The sequence below is a fragment of the Loxodonta africana genome, chromosome 11, assembly GCF_030014295.1.
Source record: "Loxodonta africana isolate mLoxAfr1 chromosome 11, mLoxAfr1.hap2, whole genome shotgun sequence".
Taxonomy (NCBI): Eukaryota; Metazoa; Chordata; class Mammalia; order Proboscidea; family Elephantidae; genus Loxodonta; species Loxodonta africana.
In genome coordinates this window covers 49,589,535-49,602,748 of record NC_087352.1, presented here as the reverse complement: position 1 = coordinate 49,602,748, position 13,214 = coordinate 49,589,535, and the positions used below count along the sequence as shown (strand labels likewise).

Here is a 13,214-nt window from a genome sequence, read left to right as displayed (position 1 = left end):
AGCCAAACCAAACTTACAAAAATTATTAAAAGGAGTCCTTTGGTTAGGGAACCAACAAGAACAGACAACACCCTGAACGTAGGACACAAGATAGCATCAGCCAAATGCCAACCTAGGTAATGAACTCTCAAGGATAAAACAAAACTAAAAGATTTACAACAAGAAACCAGAGAGGTCAATCTGAAATGACAACGATGTCAGAACAAAAAAAGGGAATAAATGCTGTAAATATAGAACTTTCAAATGAAGAGGAAGCCAATGCAATATCAAGTAATAAAAGGTTGGTTTAAACTTAGGAAGACAGATGTAAATTTCAAGGCAACCACAAACTTACTTATCAAAATAAAGAAGAAAAACATAGTCTCAGTAAATACAAAATCTGCAAAAATAAAGGAAACAAACAACGACAACAAAAAAATCCTCAAACAGAAGGAATTCAGCACAGGAAAGTAAGAGGAACAAAGAAAATTTCAGCACTACAAAAAAAAAAAAAGGCACTACAAAATGACAGCAATAAACTCACACCTATCAATAATCACACTGAATGTAAATGGCTTGAACACACTCATAAAGAGAGGGAATGACAGAATGAATTAAAAAAAAAAAAAAAGGACCCAGCAATATGCTGTCTACAAGAGACACACCTTAGAAACAAAGATATAAATTTATTAAAAATCAAAAGATGGAAAAAATATATCAAGCAGCTACCAAAAAAGAGTAGGAGTGGTAATACTAATCTCCGATAAAATACACTTTAAAACAAAATCCACCATAAAAGACAAAGAAGGGCATTAAATGATGATTAAAGGGACGATCCACCATGAAGACACAACCATAATAAATATCTACACACCCAATGACAGGCCTCCAAAATACATAAACTCCAACAGTACTGAAAAGAGAAATTGATAATTCCACAGTAATAGGAGACTTCAACACACCATTCTCAGTAAAGGACAGAACATCTAGGAAGAAACTCAGCAAAGATACAGAAGATCTAAAGGCCATAATCAACCAACTAGGCCTCAGAGACACATATAGAACACTCCATCCAACAGGAGCAAAGTACACATTCTTTTCCAAAGCACATGGAACATTCTCTAAAATAGACTACATCTTAGGGACAAAGCAACCCTCAACAAAACCCTAAACACTGAGATAAGGCAAAGCATCTTCCCTGATCACAATGTCATCAAAGTAGAAATTAATAACAGGAAGAGCAAGAAAAAAAAAAAGCAAAAATCTGAAAACTGAATAACACCTTGCTTAAAAACCACTGTGTAATAGAACGAATCAAAGATGGAATCAAAAAATTCCTAGAATCAAACAAGAATGAAAACACATCATACCAACCCTTTGGGACACAGCAAAGGCAGTGCTCAGAGGTCAATTTATAGCAATAGATGCACGCATCAAAAAAGAAGGGACGAAACCAAAACATTCGCTATACAACTTGAACAAAGAGAAAGAGAACAACTACAGAAGCCCACAGGCACCAGAAGAAAGAAAATAATAAAGATCAGAGCAGAAATAAATGAGATAGAGAATAGAAAAACGATAGAATCAACAAAACCAAAAGTTGGTTCTTTGAAAGGATCAACAAAATCAACAAACCACTGGCCAAACTGACAAAAGAAAAACAGGAGAGGAGGCAAATAACTCAAATAAAAAATGAAATGCGTGACATCACAAGAGACCCAATTGAAATAAAAAGGATTATAACAGGGTACTATGAAAAACTATACTCCAACAAATTTGAAAACCTAGAGGAAAAGGACAAATTCCTAGAAACACACTACCTACCTAAACTAACACAAACTGAGATCGAAAATCTGAACAGACCCATAACAAGAGAAGAAATTGAAAAGGTAATTAAAAAAATTCTCAACAAAAAAAATCCCTGGCCCAGATGGCTTCACTGGAGAATTTTACCAAACATTCAGAGAAGAGCTTGCACCAGTACTACTCAAACTATTTCAGGAACACAGAAAAGGAAAGGATTCTTCCGAATTCATTCTATGAAGCCAGCATAACCCTGATACCAAAACCAGGCAAAGATACCACAGAACAAAAAAAAAGAAAATTACAGATCAATATCTCTCATGAATTTGGATGCAAAAATCCTCAACAAAATTCTAGCCAATAGAAGTCAGCATCACATCAAAAAAATAATACACCATGAACAAGTGGGATTCATACCAGGCATGCAAGGATGGTACATAAGAAAATCAAACAATGTAACCCACCACATAAATGAAACAAAAGAAAGGAATCACATGATCATCTCAATGCAGAGAAGGCATTCAATAAAATCCAACACCCATTCCTGATAAAAATTCTCAATAAAATAGGTACAGAAGGGAAATTCCTCAACCTAATAAACGGCATCTATACAAAACCAACAGCCAAAATCTTTCTTAACAGAGGTTGAAAATAGGAACAAGACAAGGATGTTCTTTATCACCACTCCTATTTAACAGGGTGCTGGAAGGCCTAGCTAGAATAAGGCAAGAAAAAGAAATAAACGGCATCCAAATTGGTAAGGAAGAAGACCAATCCTATTTGCAGATGATATGATACTATACACAGAGAACCCAAAGGATTCCACAAGAAAATTACTGCAACTAATAAAAAGATTCAGCAGAGTAGCATGATACAAGATAAGATAAACATATAAAAATCAGTTGAATTTCTACACACCAATAAAGAGAACTGTGAAAAGGAAATCAGGAAGGCAATACCATTTATAATACCAAAGCCAAACCCAGTGCCGTCAAGTCGATGCCAACTCATAGCGACCCTATCGGTAGAGTAGAACTGCCCCACAGAGTTTCCGAGGAGTACCTGGCGGATTCAAACTACTGACCCTTTGGTTAGCAGCCATAGCACTTAACCCCTACGCCACCAGGGTTTCCACCATTTGTAATAGTCCCCCCCAAAAAACAAAAAACAACAACTTAGGAATAAATCTAACCAGGGACATAAAAGACCTATACAAAGAAAACTACAAAACACTACTGCAAGAAACCAAACGAGACCTACATAAATGGAAAAACCATGCTCATGGATCGGTAGCCTCAACATTATGAAAATGTCAATTTTACCTAAAGCAATCTACAAATACAACGCATTCCCGATCAAAATACCAACAGCAGTCTTTAATGAGATGGAAAAACTAATTATTAACTTTTTATGGAAAGGAAAGAGGCCCTGGATAAGTAACGCACTATTGAAGAAGAATAAACTAGGAGGACTCACACTACCTAACTTCAGAACCTACTATACAGCTACGGTAGTCAAAATAGCCTGATACTGGTACGATACACACATTGACCAATGGAAAAAAATTGAGAACTCAGCTGTAAATCCATCCACCTACAGTCACCTGATCTTTGACAAAGGCCCAAAGTCCATTAAATGGAGAAAAGACAGCCTTTTAAACAAATGGTACTGGCAAAACTGGATGTCCATCTGTTAAAAAAAAAAAAGGGAGGGGGGGACCCAGACCTCACATCATATACAAAAACTAATTCAAAATGGATCAAAGACCTAAACATAAAGCCAAAAACTATAAAGATCATAGAAGAAAAAAACAGGGTCGATGCTAGAGGCCCTAATACATGGCATAAACAGGATACAAATCATAACTAATGATACACAAATACCAGAAGATAAGCTAGATAACTGGGATCTTCTTAAAAATTAAATACTTATGCTCATCAAAAGGCTTCGCCAAAAAAGTAAAATGAGAATCTACAGACTGGGAAAAAATTTCTGGCTACAACATACCCGACAAAGTTCAAATCTCTAAAATCTATAGAAAAATCCAATACTTTTACAACAAAAGGACAAATAATCCAGCTAAAAAATGGGCAAAGGATATGAATAGACACTTCACCAAAGAAGACACTGAGGCAGCTAACAGACACATGAGGAAATCCCCGTGATCATTAGCAATTAAAGAAATGCAAATCAAAACTATTAAGATACCACCCCAACATTACTGGCAGGAATTAAAAAAAAAAACAGAAAATAACAAATGTTGGAGACGCTGCGGGGAGCTTGAAATTCTTATGCACTGCTGGAGGGAATGTAAAATGGTACAACCATTTTGGAAAACAATATGGTGCTTCCTGAAATAGCTGGAAATAGAATACCATCCAATTCAGCAATCCCACTCCTAGGAATACATCCCAGAGAATAAAGAGTTGTCACACAAATAGACAAACGCACACCCATGTTCAATGCAGCATCATTCACAATAGCAAAAAGACGGAAACAACCTAAGTGCCCATCAACAGATGAATGGATAAACAAATTATGGTACATAAACACAACGGGATACTATGCAATGACAAAGAACAATGATGAAACTGCAAAGCATCTTACAACTTGGATGAATCCGGAGGGCTTTATGCTGAGTGAAATAGGTCAATCACAAAAGAACAAATACTATGAGACCACTATTACAAAAACACAGAGAGAAACATTCTTTGAGGGTTACTAGGGAGGGGAGGGGTAGAGAAGGAAAAACACTAGCTAGACAGTAGATCAGTGGTAACTTTGATGAAGGGTAAGACAGTACACACTACTGGAGACGCCAGCACCATTTGACCAAAGCAATATCATGGAAGCTTCAGAGATATATCCAAACACCCTGAGGGACCAAATTACTGCGCTGAGGGCTGGGGCCATGGTTTCCAGGGACACTTAGCTCAAATGGCATAACAGTTTATAAAGAAAATTATTTACATCCTACTTTGGTGAGTAGCGTCTGGGGTCTTAAAAGATTGTGAGCCACCATCTAAGATACTCCACTGGTCCCAACCCGACTAGAGAAAGGGAGAATGAAGAAAATCAAAGACACAAGGGAATGATTAGTCCAAAGGACTAATGGATTACAACTACCACAGCCTCCACCAAACTGTGTTCAGCATAACTAGATGGTACTCAGCTACCACCATAGGCTGCTCTGACAGGGATCACAATAGAGGGTCCCAGACAGAGCTGGTGAAAAATGAACAAAATTCTAACTCACAAAAAAGACCAGAGTAGAGAAACCCAGAGTATGGCCCCTAAAAACCCTTTTAATTCAGTACTGAAGCCACTCCTGAGGTTCATCCTTCAGCCAGATTAGACAGGCCCACAAAATGAGACTAAATGGGCACACCAGCCCAGGGCAAAGGATGAGAAGGCAGGAAGGGACAGGAAAGCTGGTAAAGCTTGACCCAAGGTTGAGAAAGGGTGAAGTGTTGATAATGTCGTGGGGTTGGCAACCTATGTCACAAAGCAATATGTGTATTCATTGTTTAATGAGAAACTAATTTGCTCTGTAAACCTTCATCTAAAGTACAATAAAAAAATTATAATCTGAAACCCACAGTCAAGTCTGTTGTTTTGTTGTCTTGTTGATTCCAACTCATGGCGGCCATATGTGTTACAGAGTAGAACGGCTTCATAGGGTTTTCTGGGCTATATATATATATATTTTTAATAATTTTTATTGTGCTTTAAGTGAAACTTTACAAATCAAGTCAGCCTCTCACACAAAAACCCATATACACCTTGCACACTCCCAATTACTCTCCCCCTAAAAAAAAAAAAAAAAAAAATTTTTTTTTTTAATGAGACAGCCCACTCTCTCCCCTCCACTCTCTCTTTTCATGTCCATTTCATCAGCTTCTAAGCCCCTCCACCCTCTCATCTCCACTCCAGGCAGGAGATGCTAACATAGTCTCAAGTGTCCACCTGATCCAAGAACCTCACTCCTCACCAGCATCCCTCTCCAACCCATTGTCCAGTCCAACCCATCTCTGAAGAGTTGGCTTCGGGAATGGTTCCTGTCCTGGGCCAACAGAAGGTCTGGGGGCCATGACCACTGGAGTCCTTCCAGTCTCAGTCAGAACATTAAGTCTGGTCTTATGAGAATTTGGGGTCTACATCCCACTGCTCTCCTGCTCCCTCAGGGGTTGTGTTCCCTGTCAGGGCAGTCATTGGTTGCAGCGGGCACCATCTAGTTCTTCTGGTCTCAGGATGATGCAGTCACTGGTTCATGTGGCCCTTTCTGTCTCTTGGGCTCGTAATCACCTTGTGTTCTTGGTGTTCTTCATTCTCCTTTGATCCAAGTGGGTTGAGACCAATTGATGGATCTTAGATGGCTGCTTGCTAGCGTTTAAGACTCTGGGCTATAATCTTAAAGGAGAAGTCCATTGGTGCTGCAAATGGTTAAGCACTCGACTACTAGCTGAAAGGTTGGCAGTTTGAACCCACCTAGAGGTGCCTTGGAAGTATGTCCTGGTGATCTGCTTCCAAAAAGTCACAGTTTTGAAAACCCTATAGAGTGCAGCTTTACTCTGCACACATGTGGTTGCTATGAGTCAGAATGGACTCGATGGCAACTAACAACAACAATCTGTATGGAAGCAGATTGCCAGGTCTTTTCTTCCAGGATGTTGCTGGTTGGGTTTGAACTGCCAACATTTTCAGTATCAATCTAATGCAAACCGTTTGTGCCACCGAAGGAATTAAGAGTCAGGTGTAAGAAGTCTAAATGCTTGATATGGAAACCTGGGAACAGGCAAGATGACAGCAAACTATGTAAACTGACAACCTTCCCAGGTTTGGGTACCTGTGGGGGGATGGGCCACATGTCTCCTCTACCACTGAGAGCTCCCCACACCCCAGAGTGGCAGAGTCAGAACAGAGCAGAATGAATCATCACATACATGAAATTTCATGGCTTGGCAACATTTCTGCAGGTGTGAGCTGTTAGAAAAACAGCTCAACCAGGTGGCGGAACCCCAGGGGGAGAGACAAGGAGCCAGGGAGTGACATGGGCAGCAGATGCTTCTAGGACTTCTGGAAAGGCAGAACAGCCATGACGGCGGCTTTGGAAATGCTAGATAAAACCAGGGTTATTCTGACTGAGCCTGCAGAGAGGCACATCCAGAGAGTTGAACACAGAACAATATCATGGTGATTTCCATGAATGGGTACGGTGTGACTAATTACTTTTGTGTGTGGGCTTTCTAGCCATGATCTTGTGACTCTGACCCAGGTGATTGGGTGGGGCTGTGCAAATAAGATGACTGTGACCCACAGAGAGGATTGGTCCGTTTTGCTGTAAAAGAGAGCTAGTACCAGAGCAGAGCAGAGAGCCCACCACCACCAAAGAAGGAAAGACCCACAACACAGACCTGCAGGAGATGGCGCAGTGGCCTTTCGTCCATGGAGTGAGAAAGCTGAGTGCTTCTGGGCAGAGAATGAGGGTCAAGGAGAAGTCTACACCTGACCCACAAATTTGGGACTTGCCAGCCTCCACAACCACATGAGCCATTTCCTCTATATGGTTCGTGAGTTCTGTGAGATGTTGCAGCGAATTAGGGAACCCAAAGACAGGAGGAAGAAAGCTGAGGGGAGAGGGAGTAGTTGATGTTAAAGATGATGGAGTGGTACAATAGCTTGGAAAAGTTAGACATTTGGGACATCTTTAACCTCTGCCTCATAGTAATCTGCTTTGTGCTGATTGTTATAAAAGAAATTATTCATTTAGCGGGAAACTAAGCCAGTCAGCAGGAATTCAAGGGACCACGGAGGAAATGCTTTCAATCTGAAATCTGGAGTGGGTCCGAATAGAAAAGGCCCAGCTTTCTCACTGAGCAGAAGAGCTAAAAGAGAAGGCCCTGTTTGTCTCCAGAGTCCTTGCGTGGCATACACAGTTAACAGTGTTTGCCTACTAATGGAAAGGTTGGAGGTTCAAGTCCACCCAGAGGCATGAGTCCGAGTCGACTTGAGGCAACTGGTTTTGTTTCTAGGGTGACAGAACCACCAGGAAATGAAACAGAAAAGCCATACAGTGGACAGCGTAATCATAAAAGTAAGCTTTGTTTTGTTTCCCTAAGTAACATACTGTTAATGGACGTTTTCATATACCTAAGTAGGGTGAAGTTATGTTTGTTACCAATAGCTACAACAGAGACCCAGAAAACCCCAAATGTTTACTATCTGGCCCTTTCCTGAAAGTTTGTGGACCCTCCTGAAGTCTAGACTCTGCCTTTGGAGCTGCCCTGACCTGACGCAGGCAGGGAGAGCAGGTCTCTGGTGGTAAGCAGAGACCCAGGAAGAAATTGCTGCCAGTGAGCCAGAACCATTCTATATTCACAAGTGACAGAGCAAAAGGAATGGCAACTCCACGTCCCTAAGAAAGCTCTGACGATCTACTTCCAAAAGACCACAGCCATTGAAAACCCTATGGAGCGCAGTTTTACTCTGGCACACATGGGGTCGCCATGAGTCAGGGTTAACTTGACAGAAACTCATTTGATTGTTTGGTATCTGGGCATGATTTAGGAATTATCCCAGTACATTACTTTTGTTATCCCATTTGTGGACATGCATGTGTGCGAATGCACACACACAACACACACACACAACACATCCGCAGACTGGTATAAATGCTTAGCAACGCCTCCAAATTAGTAAATATATGAATGTTTAATTATATAACTCATACCGACAATTCAACGATCCAATTAATTTAGATCCAAAAACTGTTTGGTTGATACATACACTCTTTTAGTGCCTGGGTGTGGTAACAAGCAAATTCTCCCACATACGAATCCATTTTTAAAATACGTACTCTTACCACAACTTTCTGTTTTCTCCACAGAACTTATCAGATACAGTCTTCTGGCCTTATCATACTGAGGATAATGGGTATTTGTCCAGGCCCATCAACCATGCGTCCCAGGAGGAGACACAGATGGAAGATGGTGGCCTCCTGGCTATAAAATGGGCCAGTTGCCCTTTGCACATGTCACCACCAATAACACGAGGATTTGAAAGTATACCTTTTCTGAATGGCTCCCGGTTCTCCTCTGCTTCTCTGTTGACTTGATTCTGTTCCAGTTCAACAGCCGGCCCCTGGTCTTCAAGCTCATCTTCTGTTTCATCATCACTGTACGGAACCACTTCATCATTCGGCTGTGAATCCTCCTCAAATGTAGTCTCTGAGTCTCCTTCTGTACTCATTCTGCTGGCAAACTGGAACTACCTGGTTTAAAAAAAAGGGGAACCAGAGTGAATCATCACCCTCATTTAGGTTTAGGTTAAATCCTGCATCCTATTCCAATACCCATGTAACAGAACATCGTCTTCCTAACATGTAAATATTTCTAAATAATGATCCAGAGGTCTTATATAACATATAAACAAGAACAAAACCATTTATTACTGATTAAATGCTTAGATAAGGCCTAAGGGAAGGGGGATATATAAATAGCTCTGAACTAGTTTTTTTTTTTCCTTTACAAACTTTAAGGCAGTATCTCAAATTGTGGGTCTCTATTTTTTTACCCAGTGAAATGAATTTAGTGGGTCACAACCAGCATTAAAAGAAAATGAAGACGTAGATGAACCTTGAAAACATTATGCTGAGTGAAATAAGATGTACATGAAAGGACAAATATATGATACACTTACAGAACTATCTAGAATAGGCGACTACATAGAGGCCAAACTTTATCAGTGGTTATCAAGGGTAAGGAGCAGGGAGAATGAGAGTTACAGGCAGTCTCCAGATTAGGAATGAGTTCCATTCCTAAGTATATCTTTAAGTCGACTTTATACCTAATTTGGAACAGCTAGGTAAGGGTTCTATGTAACATCAGTTAGTCAAATGTTTATCTTAGTGTATGGTACATAGTGTACCTTTCTATGCATAAAAAACATGAAAGAAATATTTCCAGATACACTAAAACATCTTTAACGTAATAATAATAATGTTCTAACACAGGTCGCCAAGTAGCTTCTGTTTGTTATTGGGAGGCATTGCATGTGCCTCAAAGCTTTAATATAACAGGCTTTAGAATGTTGGTTCCCAACTATGAATTGTACGTTGAGACGTTTGTAACCTAGGGACTGCTAGTATTGCTGAAGGGGTACTGAGTCTCTGTTTGGAGTGATGAAGAAATTTGGAAACGGATAGTGGTAATGGTAGCACAGAGTCCCTGGGTGGTACAAATGGTTCACATACATGGCTGCTAACTGAAAGGTTGGAGGTTGAAGTCCACCTAGAGGCACCTAGTGATCTGCTTCCAAAAAACCAGCCACTGAAAACTCTGTGGAGCACAGTTCTACTCTGAGACACACAGGGTTGCCATGAGTTGGCATCAACTCCACAGCAACTATTTTTTTTTTTAATGATACCATAACATGGTGAAAATAATTAATGTCACTGAGTTATCCACTTAAAATGACAAAATTTTTGTTATACATATTTTACCGCAATAAAATTTAGATTAAAAAAAATTTTACAAAAGGTTTAAAAAAAATGAAAGAGTATAAACTATCAGAGTACAGCACACAAAGTAAGTACAAAACTGACACATAAAAAGATATATTTACTGTACGCTGGGTCTTAATAGAATTGAATTTCTTACTATGCTACGCTGGCACAGCTTCAAAACTATTGCCCTGAGCTATCTGGTTTCTGCTAATGCTAATATGCTGAGCCTTGACTCTGCAACATCTTTTAAATACAACCTTAAACATCTTCCAACTTCCCCAATGACTTCCTGGAAGCACTCCCTCGCCTCTCTGTTTTCTCAACTACCACCACCCACTCTCAGTATTTAGAATTTGCGCTTGTGTGTACACCACTGTAGTGTGACTATACAAGTGATAAGAACAACCTTGGTTCTATTTGTACTAGGAAAATATTTACACAAATGTCTCAGGTTACCTGAAGACAGACAGACAGACTGGCATTTCTTACATAAGCACTGTACTGCCATGTACTCAGTATTGCTCGTAATGGCAGCTCACTGCCCACCATACCCTGTGCTAAATGCTCAATGGACGTCGGTTCTAAGGAACTTCCCACTTCGCCAAGATGAAAGCATTACTGTAATTACCACTCTCCTGAAAAGGAAAGCAAAACTCTGGGGCATTTAAATAACTTGTACAGAAATTATTAAAATTTTGCAGCAAAAACAGGCTTTTCAAGGACAGCTCTTCTAGACTAGATACTTTTGTGTTACCGTTTCGTTCATATTTTAATCAAATGCAATTCCCTTGAGAGGTATTATTTAAGAGATTGCTTGTTTTGTACCAAATTTGGCATCCTGGGCATCTATAATTAAATTTTATAACCAGGAATGGATACCCAGGAAATTGTCAAATATTTATATGAGGTAATTTGTCCAGTATTATTGAAAACCCAGAAGCAGTCTGGGTGTCCAGCAACTGGCGACTGCTTAAATAAATCCTGGCATACTCACACTACGCCATACTATGGACAGCAGTGCACAGCATTTTAGATCAGGACTGGAAGATTATTTAATGACAAGTTCTAATAGCATATTAAGCTGAAAAGTGAGCTACATATCAGTATGTACAGAAGAGTTCTAATTATTCACACATACACACTGTTCCTTTATTTTTCAAAATTTCAACAAGGATTTTTTAAAGTATTACTTTAAGATTTTGCATGTACAGTGCTAAATTCCGTATATGGCATACAATAAACACTCAAGAGCCATTATTACTGCTGGCTACTATTTTTAGTTAGAAAAATGTTATTTATAATAACAAATGGAGAAAGTAGTGATCCATCCCTTTAGGCTTTTTCATCTCTAAAACTCGCTTCTAATATGTATCTGGTCCCTCGTTGGAAAGTACTGTTAATTTTATCTCCTTAAAAACAGTAGAACAAGTATTTCTTAAGCATAGGAATATTCAGTTTTAAAACCTTCTGTTCATTTTACCTCCATAAGAATACACATATATTTATAAAAATAACCCATAAAACCTACTGCCGTTGAGTCAATTCCGACTCATAGCAACCCTATAGGACAGAGCAGAACTGCCCCGTAGGGCTTCCAAGGCCATAATCTTTATGGAAGCAGATTGCCACATCTTTCTCCCAAATAGCAGCTGGTGAGTTCAAAATGCTGACCTTTTGGTTAGCAGCTGAGCATTTAACCACTGCAGAACTAGGGCTCTTTTAAAATAATAAAAAGTAAAATAATAACTACCTTTTGCTCTCTAGTATAATTCTTTTCACTTCTCTTTATTCCGTTTTTTGGTACAAATGTACATAACCAGAAGATACGTCAACTCCTTTTTTTTTTTTTTACTACACAATAAAGCACTTTCCTCTTTCCAGGTCTTCTGTGGGTTTGTATTTAATAAATCTTGGAATTTTACAAATTCTTGATTAGATTTATTTGTGTGTGTTTTTGTAATATATTGGTACCTATGCTTTCACTAGTTTTTGAAAATACTCAGAGAGTGGCAGAATGGATTAAAAAAAACATGATCCGTCTTACATACTGCCTACAAGAGACACACCTTAGACTTAGAGACACAAATGAAAACTCAAAGGATGGAAAAAATATATCAAGCAAACAACATTCAAAAAAGAGCTGGAGTGGCAATATTCATTTCTGACAAAAGAGACTTTAAAGTTAAATCCACCACAAAAGATAAGGAAGGACACTATATAACGATAAAAGGGACAACATACCAGGAAGATATAGCCATATTAAATATTTATGCACCCAATGACAGGGCTGCAAGATACATAAAACAAACTCTAACAGCACTGAAAAGTGAGATAGACAGCTCCACAGTTATAGTAGGAGACTTCAACACACCACTTTCGGTGAAGGACAGAACATCCAGAAAGAAGCTCAATAAAGACACGGAAGATCTAAATGCCACAATCAACCAACTTGACCTTATTGACATATACAGAACACTCCACCGAACAGCAGCCAAGTATACTTTCTTTTCTACTGCACATGGAACATTCTTTAGAATAGACCACATATTAGGTCATAAAGCAAGCCTTAGCAGAATCCAAAACATCGAAATATTACAAAGGATCTTCTCTGACCATAAGGCCGTAAAAGCAGAAATCAATAACAGAAAAAGCAGAGAAAAGAAATCAAACACTTGAATACTGAACAACACCCTGCTCAAAAAAGACTGGGTTATAGAAGACATTGAAGAAGGAACAAAGAAATTCAGAGAATCCAGTGAGAATGAAAACACTTCCTATCAGAACCTTTGGGACACAGCGAAAGCAGTGCTCAGAGGTCAATTTATATTAATAAATGCACACACACACAAGAAGAAGAAAGGGCCAAAATCAAAGAATTACCCCTACAACTTGAACAAATAGAAACAGAGCGACAAAACAAATCCTCAGG

At 39.2% G+C, this 13,214-nt stretch overlaps 1 protein-coding gene across 1 annotated transcript in view; it reads right to left on the bottom strand.

Annotated features, from left to right (window-relative positions):
• Positions 1-13,214, bottom strand: part of ATP8B1 (ATPase phospholipid transporting 8B1) — a 144,379-nt gene that overhangs the window by 64,981 nt on the left and 66,184 nt on the right. The window contains exon 2 of the mRNA XM_064294466.1: positions 8,850-9,052. Within this exon, the coding sequence (XP_064150536.1) occupies positions 8,850-9,030 (181 nt within the window). The 5' untranslated portion in view covers positions 9,031-9,052. The remainder of the gene's footprint in view (positions 1-8,849; positions 9,053-13,214) is intronic.